Here is a 13,989-nt window from a genome sequence, read left to right on the forward strand (position 1 = left end):
CATTACAAGATTCTGAGCCAGCCAATTCCCTTTGCTATCGATTTCACTCCATTTATTTTTTGCCGGGTTTTAAAAACCTCCCACACAGAAAACCATCTCTTGACAAATCACTTCAGTATTACACTTCTGGAAGGCTGTGCGAAGGCTTTATGAGAATAATTAATGTCCACTTTCTTGTGCCATTACAATTACTGATGTAAGAAAAAAAAATAAACACAGGCTAACATGTACAACTGAGAATGAGCCAAGGTTTAATAGACAAAGAGGGCAACTGCTGAGGAAAAGCAGTGCATTAGAAATGAATTGTTTCTGTTTTTACTTTGATATTAAACCTGCCAGGTTAGTTGAGAGGTTGTGTGGCCACCAACATATGGGTTAAAATAGAAACTTTATCATTATTTTAATGCTCTCTAATGTAATCTAGTGGTTTGACGATTTTTTTTAATCAATACTCTGTCTGGCAGTCTACTTAAAAAACAGGAAAAAGAAAAGATTTGTTGGTTTAGCTGAAGCACGAGATGTGTAAGTCTGACAAATACACAGAACAGATTTGAAGTAAACACACAGTACACAGCCTTCTAAGCTTGTATAGTTGCACTACAATAAAAAAACGGGAGGGGAAAATAAAAACCTCCAAACGCTTCTTATTTGAACAGCGGCTTCAAAAACGGTGAAATCCCATGACATTTTGGACATTTTTTGGCTCTTGGTACTTTAGATAAAATGAACTGAAAGGGATTTTTGTCAACAACCTTGACATAACAGCTGAAACTGAAAACATGTTCTGAAAACTGTCAGCAAACTTCCCGAAGATGAAAGAAAGCATATACGGGCCCCGGCGATGTTATCAGTCTTCAAGACATTCAAGTGGTTTTCAGTGGCACCCTAATCGGTCCCTTTTGCTGCACCGGGCCGCTGAAGAACCTTTGCATTCTTGCACAGACGCACAGATTTCCCCAATCTGCGGTCTTTGTCCCTTTTAAAGGCATCCAAATACACAAATATGTCTCTGCCTTTCACCACTCAGAAGTACCCTTTACATTGCTTCACAGTGGTGACAACATAAGATAAACTGGGTCCAGGATCTGTTTCTTTTTTAATCAGACTAACGTCTGCCTCGTGATGAAGAGCTTGCTCATCGTGATCTGTTAACTTCGCTCTTTATTCTGTTCTAATGTGATGATTTAACCTTCCTCCGAGTGAGTCAGTAAAATTACTACATCTTGTGACACATCTTGCTGTGACCCTCACAATAAAACACTGAATCCAAGCGTGATAATAATATCCAATCTTTCAAACATGTGACTCATTTAAAAATACAACGAAAATAAAAATTATGTACGGGCCCTGCACGAAAACACTGCGGGACATTTCAAGTTCAAGGGAGATGATATGACCATAAAGCTAACAGCTCTACAACAAAGCCCTGCGCTGGTTTATTGCGGCTCAGTAAAACATGAAGGTTTCTAAGGTGTATTTTCGACGCAACGTTCCTTTTCGTCTCTTCATTTTAAAGTGCGGGCACATATAATGGTGTCATGACATCATAAGGAGCTGGCTGACAATGATGAATGTGATCAATAATGAAGCGTTAATTCCGACTCTGTGTGAAAATGTATCATCCGCTAGCAACATCAATTAGAAAAGACGTCATTTAAAGTTTACCGCGGTGCTTTGTTCTTGTACACTATATTATCATGGTTTGAGCATTCGTGACTTGTTTTCGTACTCTTTAATGATCTCACCTGTAGTGTGTGACAGGAGGGTTGGCCTTTGCGGAGCAGTGGAATTTTACGAGGTTGCCCTCCAGAACAGGCTGAGGCTCCACTGAGAGATTTACAAGTGGGAGATCTATAAAAACATAGAGACACAAAGACAACCAATTACCGAACTGGCAGCCTCCTCAAACATGCTGCAGTGAACTGTAAACCTGAGACAAACACTTTGTTGTCGACACTGTTTGTGGCTGAAAAAGACTCAGCAAGAAAAGTGAAAATTATGTCTAATTTTGCAAAGGAGAGAAAATACCCTTATAAATAGTGGGGAAAACATGCAACCTCAAAATACAAGACGAGCTCCACCCTGCTTTCCTTTCAGCTTGTTGGTGTGGCAGGTGCTGGAGAGGGGGTGTGGCTTGTTTCCAATCATCTAGGCTGGCAATACCTGGTCTCACTGGACCAGTGCTCTGCAGACATCCTTAGAGCTTAGCTGCTATGTGGCTCCCCAAGGCACCATTTTGGATTATGGTTTGCTTTCTTGCACTAGCATGCAACACTGCATACACCATTTCATCACTCATGCGCTCACTTACACCACTCATCATACTGGCCACACACACCATGGTTAGTTTAAGATTGTTCTTTGTTTCATTAACTTAAAACAAACAAGTTTTTAATTAGCTTCTGTGCGCATCTGCCTTTTTGTCCTGGTTGTGCAGTCGAGTTCATGACAACAAGGACTAATTAATTTTATTTAGAAGGACCCAGATTTGCCCCAAAACTGATTTAGCTGTGTAGGGTTGACAAAATGGGAGAATTTCAAACTCAAACTGATACCCCCAACAACAAAAACCCAAAAAACCAAAAAAACACCTGACACAGTGTTTGATACCACAATAAAAAAAAGACAAAAATACTTAAATACTTAAAAATAAAGTACAATAAAATCAGTGACAACAGTATTTTCAAGCGGTATGATATAGTGTAAAACATTTATAAAATGAAATAAACAGAGTAAAACATATACACGTATGCGTGAGTATTACATATACTGTTGTATAAAAAGAAATACAGCAGTTTGAGGTAGTTCTATGCTTAGCGCCATATTTTTGTTGTTAAACAGATGTGGCGTGTAAGGTTGGCTGCCACTGTTTCTGTCTAGTTGCTGGTAGACTTTTCTCTGCTTCACTCTGGGACTTTACGAGAAACTGAACCTTTTTTTAGATTTTAGATTTGGAATTTTAGATTATTAACATTCAGACAGTCAGGGCCAACGCTGTTTGCTGCTTAGCTCCCATGTCGACGTTAATATTTTATTATTAGCCAGAGCTGCTAGCTACTTAAGCTGCATACACACAAGAAGTGATTTTAATCAATGTAGGAACCCCAAACCAATGGAAAATGACTGACATTCTCCGACTATGGGTGAAATAATCGCAGGTCACTGGAAGATTCCTCTAATTCCAGGCGAGCGAGTGAAGTGACTACAAATACGAGGGCAGAATACCACTGACTGAAAAAATGACCTCGTAGCAAATATGTGACGACATAACCTAGGACACCAGGGCCTGTTTGTCGGGGTTATGTTTGCTGTAAAACTCTTGGTCCATGAGCGAACTGCTACCCTAACCCTACCCTTCTCTCACTACCCGTACTCTAACCATAAGTTAAATCAGACTGTATTCATGGTTAGGGTGTTAACAATGCTAACCATAAGAAAAATGCTCCAAAATAAAAACAACAGGTGAAAGTCATTTAAATCTGATGGTCTTAAAATATATTACAGTGGTAGTTAGAGCAGTTGTGACAAGTTAGCATAGTTTGTTCTCCTAAGATTTTCAAGCCATATTCTAACCGTGTGAGGTGTAGTTCATCACAAGTGCTAAGACTAACCCCAACTTTATCCTAACCCTGTATTTTTAGGGAAAAATGTAAATAGACTTTGATGTGTGTGAATTAGAATGATTTTTAATTACATCGCTGCCAAGAATTGCAGAACAGTGTGTTAAAAACGCAAATGACATATTCTCATTGTGCAGAATTAGTGGGGTTAATGCTGGGGTTGGTGCTGTCCCCAAAGACGGCTAATATTCATACCGCTCATGAGAAGACTAGGCGCTCTTGTTAAGTAACGCTGTAGCGTGGTTCACAGGTGTGGAGCATAACATGCTATTTTTATTCTCAAATATTATTTCTAAGGAGCAAATCAAAGGAAAACTTGACTTGATAATGAGTTTCGGCTTACGGCAATTTGCACACAGTGAGTAGTCCACTGTGCAACACGCTGCAATTAAAATAATGTTATAAGGTACAATTAAAACGGGTGTTACAATTAAAAATATTCACATTATGCAAAATTAATAAACAACTTAATTTGTCCTAATTGACAAAGGTGGGATTCTTTTTGAAGATGTGCGTTCATTTCCATATCAAACCCGTCCCGTGTGAAACAAGCAGCTATTTACCTCACCGTTTCACAGACGGAGAGTCATTCATCAGGGTTTCTGTAATTATGCTGGGTACATTTTTTTCAGTGTTGAACAAAGTCAGAGAAAATTATCATTTAATATATAAATAACCAGTAGTTGTTCAAATGTATTAGTATTATTACTGGCGAATCAGGTGAACAAAGTGTTTTGGATTACAACTATTTTTATCCCTTGACTGTAAGTTAGTAAATGTAATCTAAGACATGGTGTTACGTGGAAGCACTTTTTTCTGGGATACTAGTGGAATACTGGTAAGGCAGCAGCCACCAGGGGAAAGTGCTGGATCTGAGTTTGTTGCTAGTGTAGCCATCTGTTTCAAAGGTATAGCTGCTCTACGTTCAGAAAAAAAAAAGCTACAGCACCAAGTAGGAACTGTGTTTGGATGTGGATGAAGAGCAGTGTGGTCGGCAAAGAGATTCCACATAGAATTAAAGAAACACCCAAACGCCACTGAGACGAAGCCAAACAACTCTGTGTATAGTTATGAAGCGTGATTCTGTAAGACTCTGTGTGTGTGTGTGTGTGTGTGTGTGTGTGTGTGTGTGTGTGTGTGTGGGTATGAAGTGCAGGAAAACTGCTTTTTACCCTGTGGCTGTGCAGATGCTCTAGGCTGGCTCAGCTGCCACAAAAACCCAGAGAGGGGGGTGGTCCAGGTGTCATATTCCTTCCTACTCACACACCATATTCCCCATCAGCAGACTCATTTCCCTCCAGGACAGTCCCCCCTCCCACCCCACCCCACCTCCAACCCCCACCAACTACTCTACCATGAGCTCTTCAAATCCACGAGCTCCACCTGTGCCAGTTCTCCCTGGGCCAGTAGAGAAAACAACAATACTGCGGATGGAACGACCGAAGGCCACAGTCAACCAGGCACCGAGCGGTGAATTGTGTGCATCTACGTGTTTGTGAGCGAAGGCAGACATTCAAGGGGTTTTGTGTGCATATGAAAGTGCACATGGGTGTATGTCCTAATAAAACAGGAAAGCCATCCATGCCTCGAGCAATAGTGTTAGCTGCCCAGTACATTTTTTTTCTTAACATTGCAAGCTGTTAATTGCGTGGACTAAACTGTGGGCAGAGGGGACCTCGGGGGTAAAATGACAGACGTGGCAGTGGTGGAGGTGGTAATAAAATTCAGCAAGAATGTGCAAGCGTACAGAGAGAGGCATACATAAAAAGAAAGCCAGAGAGATCTGACGGATGTGTCTATGCTGATAGACACAGTAATGTAGAAGCTAATTCAGAAACCATTTTCACTAAAAATATTCCTGAACTGTCCTTTTTAACTATGCCAACCTCTTTCTGGCCGCCAAGAGACTTCTAAGGACACAAATGCTCATTACTGTCTCCCCGGCTACAAATTAATGTTCTTTTCAAATGATTGAACTGACCCTCCCTTAAAAAATCCCCCCACTTTCTCCTAGCAAGTGGTAATGTCATGAGGATTTTACATCTATAAGCTACACCAGTAACTTCCTGGATAGCTCCATATCTCCCAAGCCGGAAGTGAAGACAGCCATGGGAGCAACAGCCGTCAAAAGTCTATCAGCAGTGCTCTGGGTGTGGATAAGGGACTGTAGCTTGTCTAACCACTGACCTTTTAGATATGACAGACATCTACTTAATAAAGTCCATTTGCTGCTATGATGTATAAATGCATGAGTTGCTGAGCGAGGGCATTTGAGGCATGATGCGACGGCGCATCAATATGCAAGACTGTTAATTCCCAACATTTGTCAAGAGAGTAGTAGCAAGGGAGAGAGAGAGAGACAGAGAGAGAGAAAGGGGGAGGAACGGATGAAAAGAGGAAAAGGGGAATCGTAGGACTGATCGGAGCTTCTGTGAAAACAACAGGATGAATTGGGGAGGGTGGTGTTATAGTTGGCCGACAGCTTTTGATCGGTTAGTTCAAAGTGGAGACCAGATGGTGTTTTTGGAACAATCTTCCAACTTCTCTGTTTCCTGGAGATCGTGCCAGCAAAAAAATGCTTTTTTTCCCTTTCTTAAAGCTCAATTTCCAGTCTCTCTGGGTCATCGCAGACAGCTGTTCTCCAGTAGGACCGGCCTCAAACTCCAGTAGCGTCAGATGCCTATGAAGGCTGGGGAAGCTGTTTGTGGGCCGCCCGCTCGTGGCTTCTAGCCTTAACGATATGGGCGCACTGTCATGTGGCTGGCTGAGTGGAATACTGCAGAGAGGAACAGGCTGACTGACAACCTGAGGTCTAACATTGATCATCTGCTGTTCACATGAGTAAATTCATTGAGAATTTAGCGAGTTTAATGAAGGCAGATGTTATTATTCAATTCATACAGGCGCTTAAATGCCCGTAGCACATCTGTAGCCAATTACATTCCTGACCATCTCAGTTTTGTTGCTGATGCAAGGGTACGAGCCAGAGATGCTTTATAGCATCTGTGATGTGTTTGGGGTAATGAAAATGTAACATTTAGAAATGATGTCTTCACACAGCTTAACATATAAGGAAGATAATTCTGTGCGGATGCATCATAATTCAGAGCATTTTTGTGCCCCTTTACCTTTTTACTCAGTCCTTCTCACTTACAAATTCTATCTCAGATAAATTTGCCATTATCTGCTTAATTAAGCACGGAGAGCATGTAGCAGAGCAAGCTACCAAAACAAATCCTCCCCAATTGCACATCTGCATGTTCTTTATTAATTAGTCTCAACAAATGGCATTCATTTTTTCCCCCACATGGCTCAGCTTGTTTGCAATGCAAACACATGGAAAACCTTGGTTTTACCCGTCCCTTGTGCATTAATTTCCCACTAGCCTGTGTGTTTCAAAGCATATTTCTATGTGGGGCACTGCTTTGCAAAGTATGCAACTGGACTAGAAAATGTTTGAGGAATATTTTAAATAGTTTGATGAGTGGGAACCAGCGGGACATGAAACTGTGGCACCAGAATCGTATTTCGCTGCAGTGATATGATGGAAGGGTAGGGGAGTTTACTGATCTAAGTCCAAAGAGCGTATTGCAAGTTCAGTCATGCTGCTGCAGAAAACAGCATCAGGGGGTAGCCACCCTTCTGCTATCAAATAATTAAAGTCAGCTAATGGACTCGTATGGACAACTGTAGTCAGCAGTCTATCCAGGATTGTGAATCGCCTCTGTTGGCTCTAAATCCCTCTCATTTTGGCAACATCACCAGCGCGCACTGTATTTAGATGCAAATTTGTCCAAACCTGGGTCAGATAACACATGGATGTTGGTGGGAATAAAAAAAAATGCTGAAGTGGGTGTAAATCATTTCAGTAATGATAAAAGAAAAAAAAAAGGTTGGTAAATGCATTGGGTTTTAGACGGGTTTAGGCTGTAGAGCAATGCGCTGGGTCGTGTTTCGATTACGCTATAAGTGAAAAAGGGTACCTGAGCGTAGAAGCCGGCAGAATGGCAAATGTTGAGAACAGCAGAGGGAATGAGAACGCTTTAATTACTTTTGTTGTCATTCGTATTATCTCACTAATGCGGCCAATTAGATAAGTCTAGGCGGGAAAAGAAGTGAGACTGTTCATTAATTAATTGTGGTATTTACTTACAACTAGACATCCAACAGAGGCTACCAGCATATATACAGAGACATCTACATTTTTGGTGAATACACTGCTATTTGAGGATATTTGCTAATTTGCTGTCTTACTGACAATGAGTCGAGAGCATCAATATCAGTTTTATCTCACTGCTTTCAATAAACAGCTATCGCATGAAGTGTCAGATAAATAATTGAAAAACATTATATCTCTGGCTTTTTGGCATCGCTTGACTAAAAGATCTATAATAACCTTTCAGCAGTTCCAGTTAGAGGGAACTGGACTCCATCCACTCTGTTTTTTGTTTTTTTTTACCCATCATAGATTTTTTCAGACCAGACTATTTTATTTCCACTCCTAAATTTTTTACTTTTGATTAGAAAAATAAAGTTACAGTAAAGCAAATATGGATATTTGTCATTAGGTTTGTCATTAAAATCATTCAGTTATCTCGTTTGCATTGCAAAGCTTCTATAACATATCAGTTATAGAAACATGATATCAACCAAGACAACATAACCTGGCATAACTTTGTCTTATGTGGTTGCTTCTAACGTTGGCTGTCATGAGGCTGTTATGAAACTATTATTAATCACAGTTTCCCTGACCTGAGAGTAAATTGGTTCAATTTGGACTAGTCATTAAAATGTCATTAAGTGTTGCTACATTTTTAAATGACTTTTAAATACCTTATTAAAGGCAATAGGCAGTGGGACAGTTTTCTTTGTGGACTTGCAGAACTAATATTTGGCTTGGCAGCTGGGTAAACAGGTCTCTCTATGAGAGCCAGGCTTCCAGGTTGAGGCTGTTTATTTATTTTGAACACAGAAGCTCAGTGGTAGTGCTGTTGGCTTACACCAACAGGCTCCTGGGCATGAACTAGGGGGGTTTACATGCAACCCCCCCTCAATGTAAGTTCTCATAGTATGCAGCAAATATTAGTCTTGTATTGTCTTTCTAAGAACATTAGCATTGCAGTCATGACCATCTTAACAAACAGCAGCTTACGTGCTAATACGCAAAGGCTTAATGCTTACTATGCTATACTAAAATGTTATGAGCTTCACATTGGTAGCTTCATTTGCTATTCTGTTTCTTTAACTCTCCACACGGCCCAACCACAGCAATTTCAAGAGGGCGAATGCTGGACACAAATTTCGCAAAGGACCTAAAAAATACAGCAACAGTGACAGCATATCAGTACAAAAAAGCATAATGGTAACAATGTAATCAGAGTTCAAAAAAATAATTGTAATTTTATATTATTTAAGAACATCACATAGGCTTAATTATTTACATTTTGGGTGACATTTAGATGACCCTGGTTTAAAAGTAGAACCCAGATACAATTCAGTGTTATGGAAGTCAAAGAAAATGCAGCAACACTTGATCATACTCAGCTTAAAGAGGTGCAGTGCAGAATCATCAGTGTCTGCCTTGCGTTTTTTCTACGAACGCTTAACTCTGAAAACAATTATGAACATTTATTGTTACATTGTTACGTATGCCTGGTTTTTCCTCTAAAATAGAACACCCAAGAACAACTGTAAAGCAGAAACTGCAGAGAGTTACATATAACTCATAAGCTGACAGGAAGCTCCTGAAGGAACCCTTGCCTTGATAGGTAGGGTGATGGCTTTCAGCTTCTCTGAGAAAAGTCTCACTAAAAAAAATATTACCGTGGAATGAAGAAATAGGTTCGCTTTCTAACATCACTCTTGCTCCGAATAAGAAGTAACATGCTCTCTTGTTAGAACATATCATCATTATGATTCATTAAACCGAGTTACTATTGTTAGTATAACAAAATCAAAATTAAAAGTATGCATGCAAATACAAAAGGATCATCGTATTTCTCTATGGCTGCTGTGTTCAGTTATCAGGGCCATGGGATATTTGGTTACATCTAAAATGTAAGATTTGTTCAGGATTGGGTGTTTGCTTTCTTGCTTGTCACTTTTTTCTTATTTGCTGCCACTACACTGCGCTTTGTTTCATGCGATGCAATGTACAGCAGTCCTGTACACTTACTGAAGGCAGACGTTTCAGTCTTTCCTGTGTAACCCATCGCCCGACTGTACCTTTCTTCCCACTACAGACTGCTATTTACTCATTTGTGCTGCGGATTCCCTGCAAAGTATGTACTTCTACACAAAACAGCAAAGCAATAACAAACAGACAAATCCCAGATCCATTTTAAAATCCTCGCAAAATGTGTCCGAGAAACCCATATGGAGAACATAACTAGTAAATCCTCTGCAATTCTCTGCATTATGACATTCCAGCAGACTTTTTGCCCTCAAGAAACAAAGTAACAAAAGATAGCGCTACCGTGTCTGCACATACATTAGTTGACTGCTGAAGGTGTATTTGTGTGTCTGTGCAAGAGAGAGAGAGCAAATGTGTGCAGTTTCTGTGTAGCATACTCATGAGGTCAAGAGACAATTAAAAGGAATTATCATACAGTCAAGTCATCGGCCCAGCTAAGGTGGTTATGAGTTACTGATAAAAGCAACCACTGTACTTGTATGATCCTAATTAATGTTTATCATCCTGGATATTGGCAGTTCCTGCTGTTGAAACTTTGTCATGTGAGGACAGTGTCTTGGTAATTAACTTGTCCTTTATGGAATTGGCTTTGAGGAAGATCAAGCACTTGAATTAGAGCACAGCTTGTGCTTATTTCCTCTTGTATAAGGAAAGAACTTTAGTGTGAAGGCACCACCTTGTAATGTTCCGTTCCTGTCTTTAACACTTTTCTGAAGATGTTAGATTTACAGCATGTTTGGTGAATAGTCAGGTCTTTAAAGCATAATCTTTTTGCACTTGTGTTACAGATGTTGTTGCTAATCCAGAACCCTTGCAACCAAATAAGGCTGCACTGAAATTAAACAGATTGATATCGAGCACAAATGAATCAAAGTTCAACTGAAGCGAGTTTTATTTCAGAGGCAACTTAATTTAGAAGCGGATCTCAGCACAAACTGTAGGTTCTGCTGAACTGTGCTGAACATTACCTGTCAAATCTGGGAGAGGGCGGGGGAGGTGAGAACGAGGGAGACAAGAGCCTAAGCCTTGTGGGAGACAATTTGAATCTTGACAATTAGTCTCTGCTGTCGCTCGGTTTGATCTCACACTGTGAAAAATGTTTTCAGGAGCTTTAATTGTGTAAAGAGCACATTTTGGAATGCTAATTAGAAACCTGCTCCACTCATTTTTCAGGGTTAAATCATACATTCAGAAGCGAGGATGATGCTATGATGGCAAGCATTTATCACAGACACATCATTATACATGGTGACAAATCAGTTTACATGTGGGATGACTTCCCTCTCTGACTGCATGACAAAAATGAAGAGGGCAAACTGAAAGAGTTGCAAACACTAACAATTGTTAATCATTTTTTACCCCCACGCCTGAGTTGGCCTGATCGTGTCGTGCCCGCTCTTGCCATGCTTGCCTCTTGTGGTGTGCATAATGAAAAGAATGGAGCCGTCAGTCATAATGGCTCTCTAAATAGCATTTTCTGCTTTATTAGTCATACTTAATGGTGTTGAAGGGGTTGTGAGTGATGCAAAATCCCTTTGTTCAGAGCCCTTCTCTTACTGTGAATGCTTCTTGATCGAAAAAAGATTCCCTGACAATTGAGGCTGAATGTGTTTTACACGCTGGGCTTACTTTGCCTATTTTACAGGGGAACTGTAGATGTTCTCATCAAAAAGATTGATGGCATGAGCATGGAAATAAAAGAGGTGGATACAGTTCGCACAGTACCATAACAGGCAGTGCCGCAGCAGGTAGGTAGATGGACCAAAAAAAGGAGGCTCCATTCATTTTAGATAGACGGCTTCTTTGATGTTGCATCAGAACAAACAAACGGGAAAAAAAAGAAAAACTAATACAGCACCAGTCCATACGCAGGATTACTGTATGTAAGTAAAAATGGAAACCAATTATAAATATCCAGCAGAGTCGAGAATGAATGCTTGATTTTCTCACTGTTAGCCACGCAGGTATTTGACAGTGTCTTGACTCTACATGTGAGAAATGCCTCATATATTTAGAAATTCAAGTTTTAAGCTGACCCTTTGCCCACCCATATTTTTCATGAAAAAGGTCTTCACAGATCAGAATAACAGAGAGAAGAAGTGGTATGCTTACGCTGAATGTCAATTGTGACACTGGTCTCCTTGCCGTTGGGGACTGCCTTGTTGGAGGCCTTACAGATGATCTGCTGACCTGTCTCAATGTTGGAAGGCGATAGGTAGAGTGTGCTTACGGTGCTTTCCCTCTTGCCATCCCGGAGCAAGGTCTGCAAAGTGGGAAGAAATACAGAGCAAAGTTAAGGCAGTTCTGTGGATGAATGCTTAAGCCTCTAAATCTATGCCAAGTTTGTTTTGTTGTTCTAATGGATTACCATAGTGGGACCTTGGATTGGCTTTATCATAATCAATAAATAGAACCTGAGCTATTTTTATGCTGAGCAGAGTACTGAACTCCAAATGCTGCAGAATCCGAGGGATATCGGATTGTATCTTCAATAGTCCCAATTCAAGCTGGGATTATAAATTGTTTAAGTGACGCACAAACAGAGAAAAGAGGCGGAAGAAACGCTTTGCTGGATAAGCTTTGATGGAAAAGGTATAAAATTGTTGCAAAAAGGCAGAAAATTTATGTATACACAAATCTACTCCCTTGGGGATCCAGAGACAAACCCTCAGAACACTCTGGCCTGTAGTTTTACTGCAAAGCAGATTGATATTAAAAAAAAAAAAAAGTAGAAATATATTTCTTGAGTTTGCTTTTGTGTGTCTGGAGAGCTGCGCTCTAGTGCATGGCTTGTCATACTCCACAAAGGAAATCAATCTTCTTTTCAGCGCTCATCCTCTGAGCCCTACATTGTGGAAGCCATCTGGAATCAGTTGGTAGCGCTCAGTAGCTCTCACGCTCCCTCAAACGCTCAGGGGAGGGCTCTGGGAGTCTATGTTAACCAGTGCGGGACAGAACAAAGTCACTGACTAGAACAAATTGCTTGGGCAACAGGGCACAGTGTGGTCAACCACAAAGTCAGGATGCATTTCCCTGCCATCTTTTTAAAGCAGGCTCACTGTTGCTCTGCATTTCTTGAAGACACAAAAAATACCTTCCTATTGAAGAACACCAAAATATTTTACTCCTACGTTGACCAGAAGGAGCTCAGTTGACTTGCTTTACTGCACTGCTAACTTTGGATTTACCTACCAAAAATATATACAGTACTTGTCCTTCACTTTGCATAATTTTGTAGCAACCATACAATAAGAAAAATACTGATGATCAGATCCTGTATCTACTCAGCTGTTAGTTAACTACTGCAGGCTGTTGAGTATATTTAGATTTATAACGTATGCAGTTGAAATGACATAACTAAAACTTTGCAAGTTTTTAGTTCTCTGTACTAAAATGCAACATATAGATTCCATCTACCATTATCAGTACCCATTAATCATTTTCCTGAGTCAAACTGAGGTTCATTGCCAAAGTACAAACCAGTGGTAATTATCCATTCATTTCTGCACTTAATATGAACATTTTAATTATCCACATTTGTGCTGTCTTTCTCACTTAAGCATACTATATTGTGAATAGCATGATTAAAATGTCATGGAAGTTGTAAAACCTCATGGCTAGGCATTTCCAGGAAAAGACTCTGATCAAATTAAAATACGTCAGGGTAGAGTATCTACTAAACGCGTTTGAGATTAGAAACTCTGTATTACTGATGCGAAAAAAAAAAAGTATTCTCTTGTAATGGGATATTAGATCCCTTGCATACTTGTGGGAAGCCCATTTGTATGTGAAGAACCATGTGATGAAATTCATAACTGTGCATGAGTCACTTCTAAAGCAGAACACATTGGCTGTCAGACGCGGGATATGTCAATGTAATATCCTTTCTGACACAATCAGGATTGTTTCCCTCGTCGCTTTGGACCTGTCTGAAGTCATTAATCTTAGAAAAGGGGTTAGCTGGCTGCAGCATTGAATTCAACACCATGCCACATTATAATTTGATAAATTTTTATATTCACCTCCTAAAGCCATGTGAAGAATATTTTTACCATGGCAGGAGATGAATGACAAAATAACCGGACTGAAAGGGAATGAGTCGGCTTTTTTTTAAGCTATAGTTACTAGGTACTAGGTCATTTCTGACGTCCAGAGGGTTACAAAAAAGGTGAAAAT

General features: G+C 40.1%; 1 protein-coding gene across 9 annotated transcripts in view; it reads right to left on the reverse strand.

Annotated features, from left to right (window-relative positions):
* Positions 1-13,989, reverse strand: part of kirrel3b (kirre like nephrin family adhesion molecule 3b) — a 164,313-nt gene that overhangs the window by 32,154 nt on the left and 118,170 nt on the right. For all 9 annotated transcript variants that reach the window (XM_005474592.4, XM_019345338.2, XM_013269382.3 and 6 more), the window contains exons 6-7: positions 11,926-12,076; positions 1,746-1,851 (exon numbers count right to left, since the gene is read on the reverse strand). In XM_005474592.4, coding sequence (XP_005474649.1) covers positions 1,746-1,851; positions 11,926-12,076 — 257 coding nt within the window. The remainder of the gene's footprint in view (positions 1-1,745; positions 1,852-11,925; positions 12,077-13,989) is intronic.

The sequence above is a fragment of the Oreochromis niloticus genome, linkage group LG14 (genome assembly GCF_001858045.2).
Source record: "Oreochromis niloticus isolate F11D_XX linkage group LG14, O_niloticus_UMD_NMBU, whole genome shotgun sequence".
In the NCBI taxonomy this organism is placed as follows: domain Eukaryota; kingdom Metazoa; phylum Chordata; class Actinopteri; order Cichliformes; family Cichlidae; genus Oreochromis; species Oreochromis niloticus.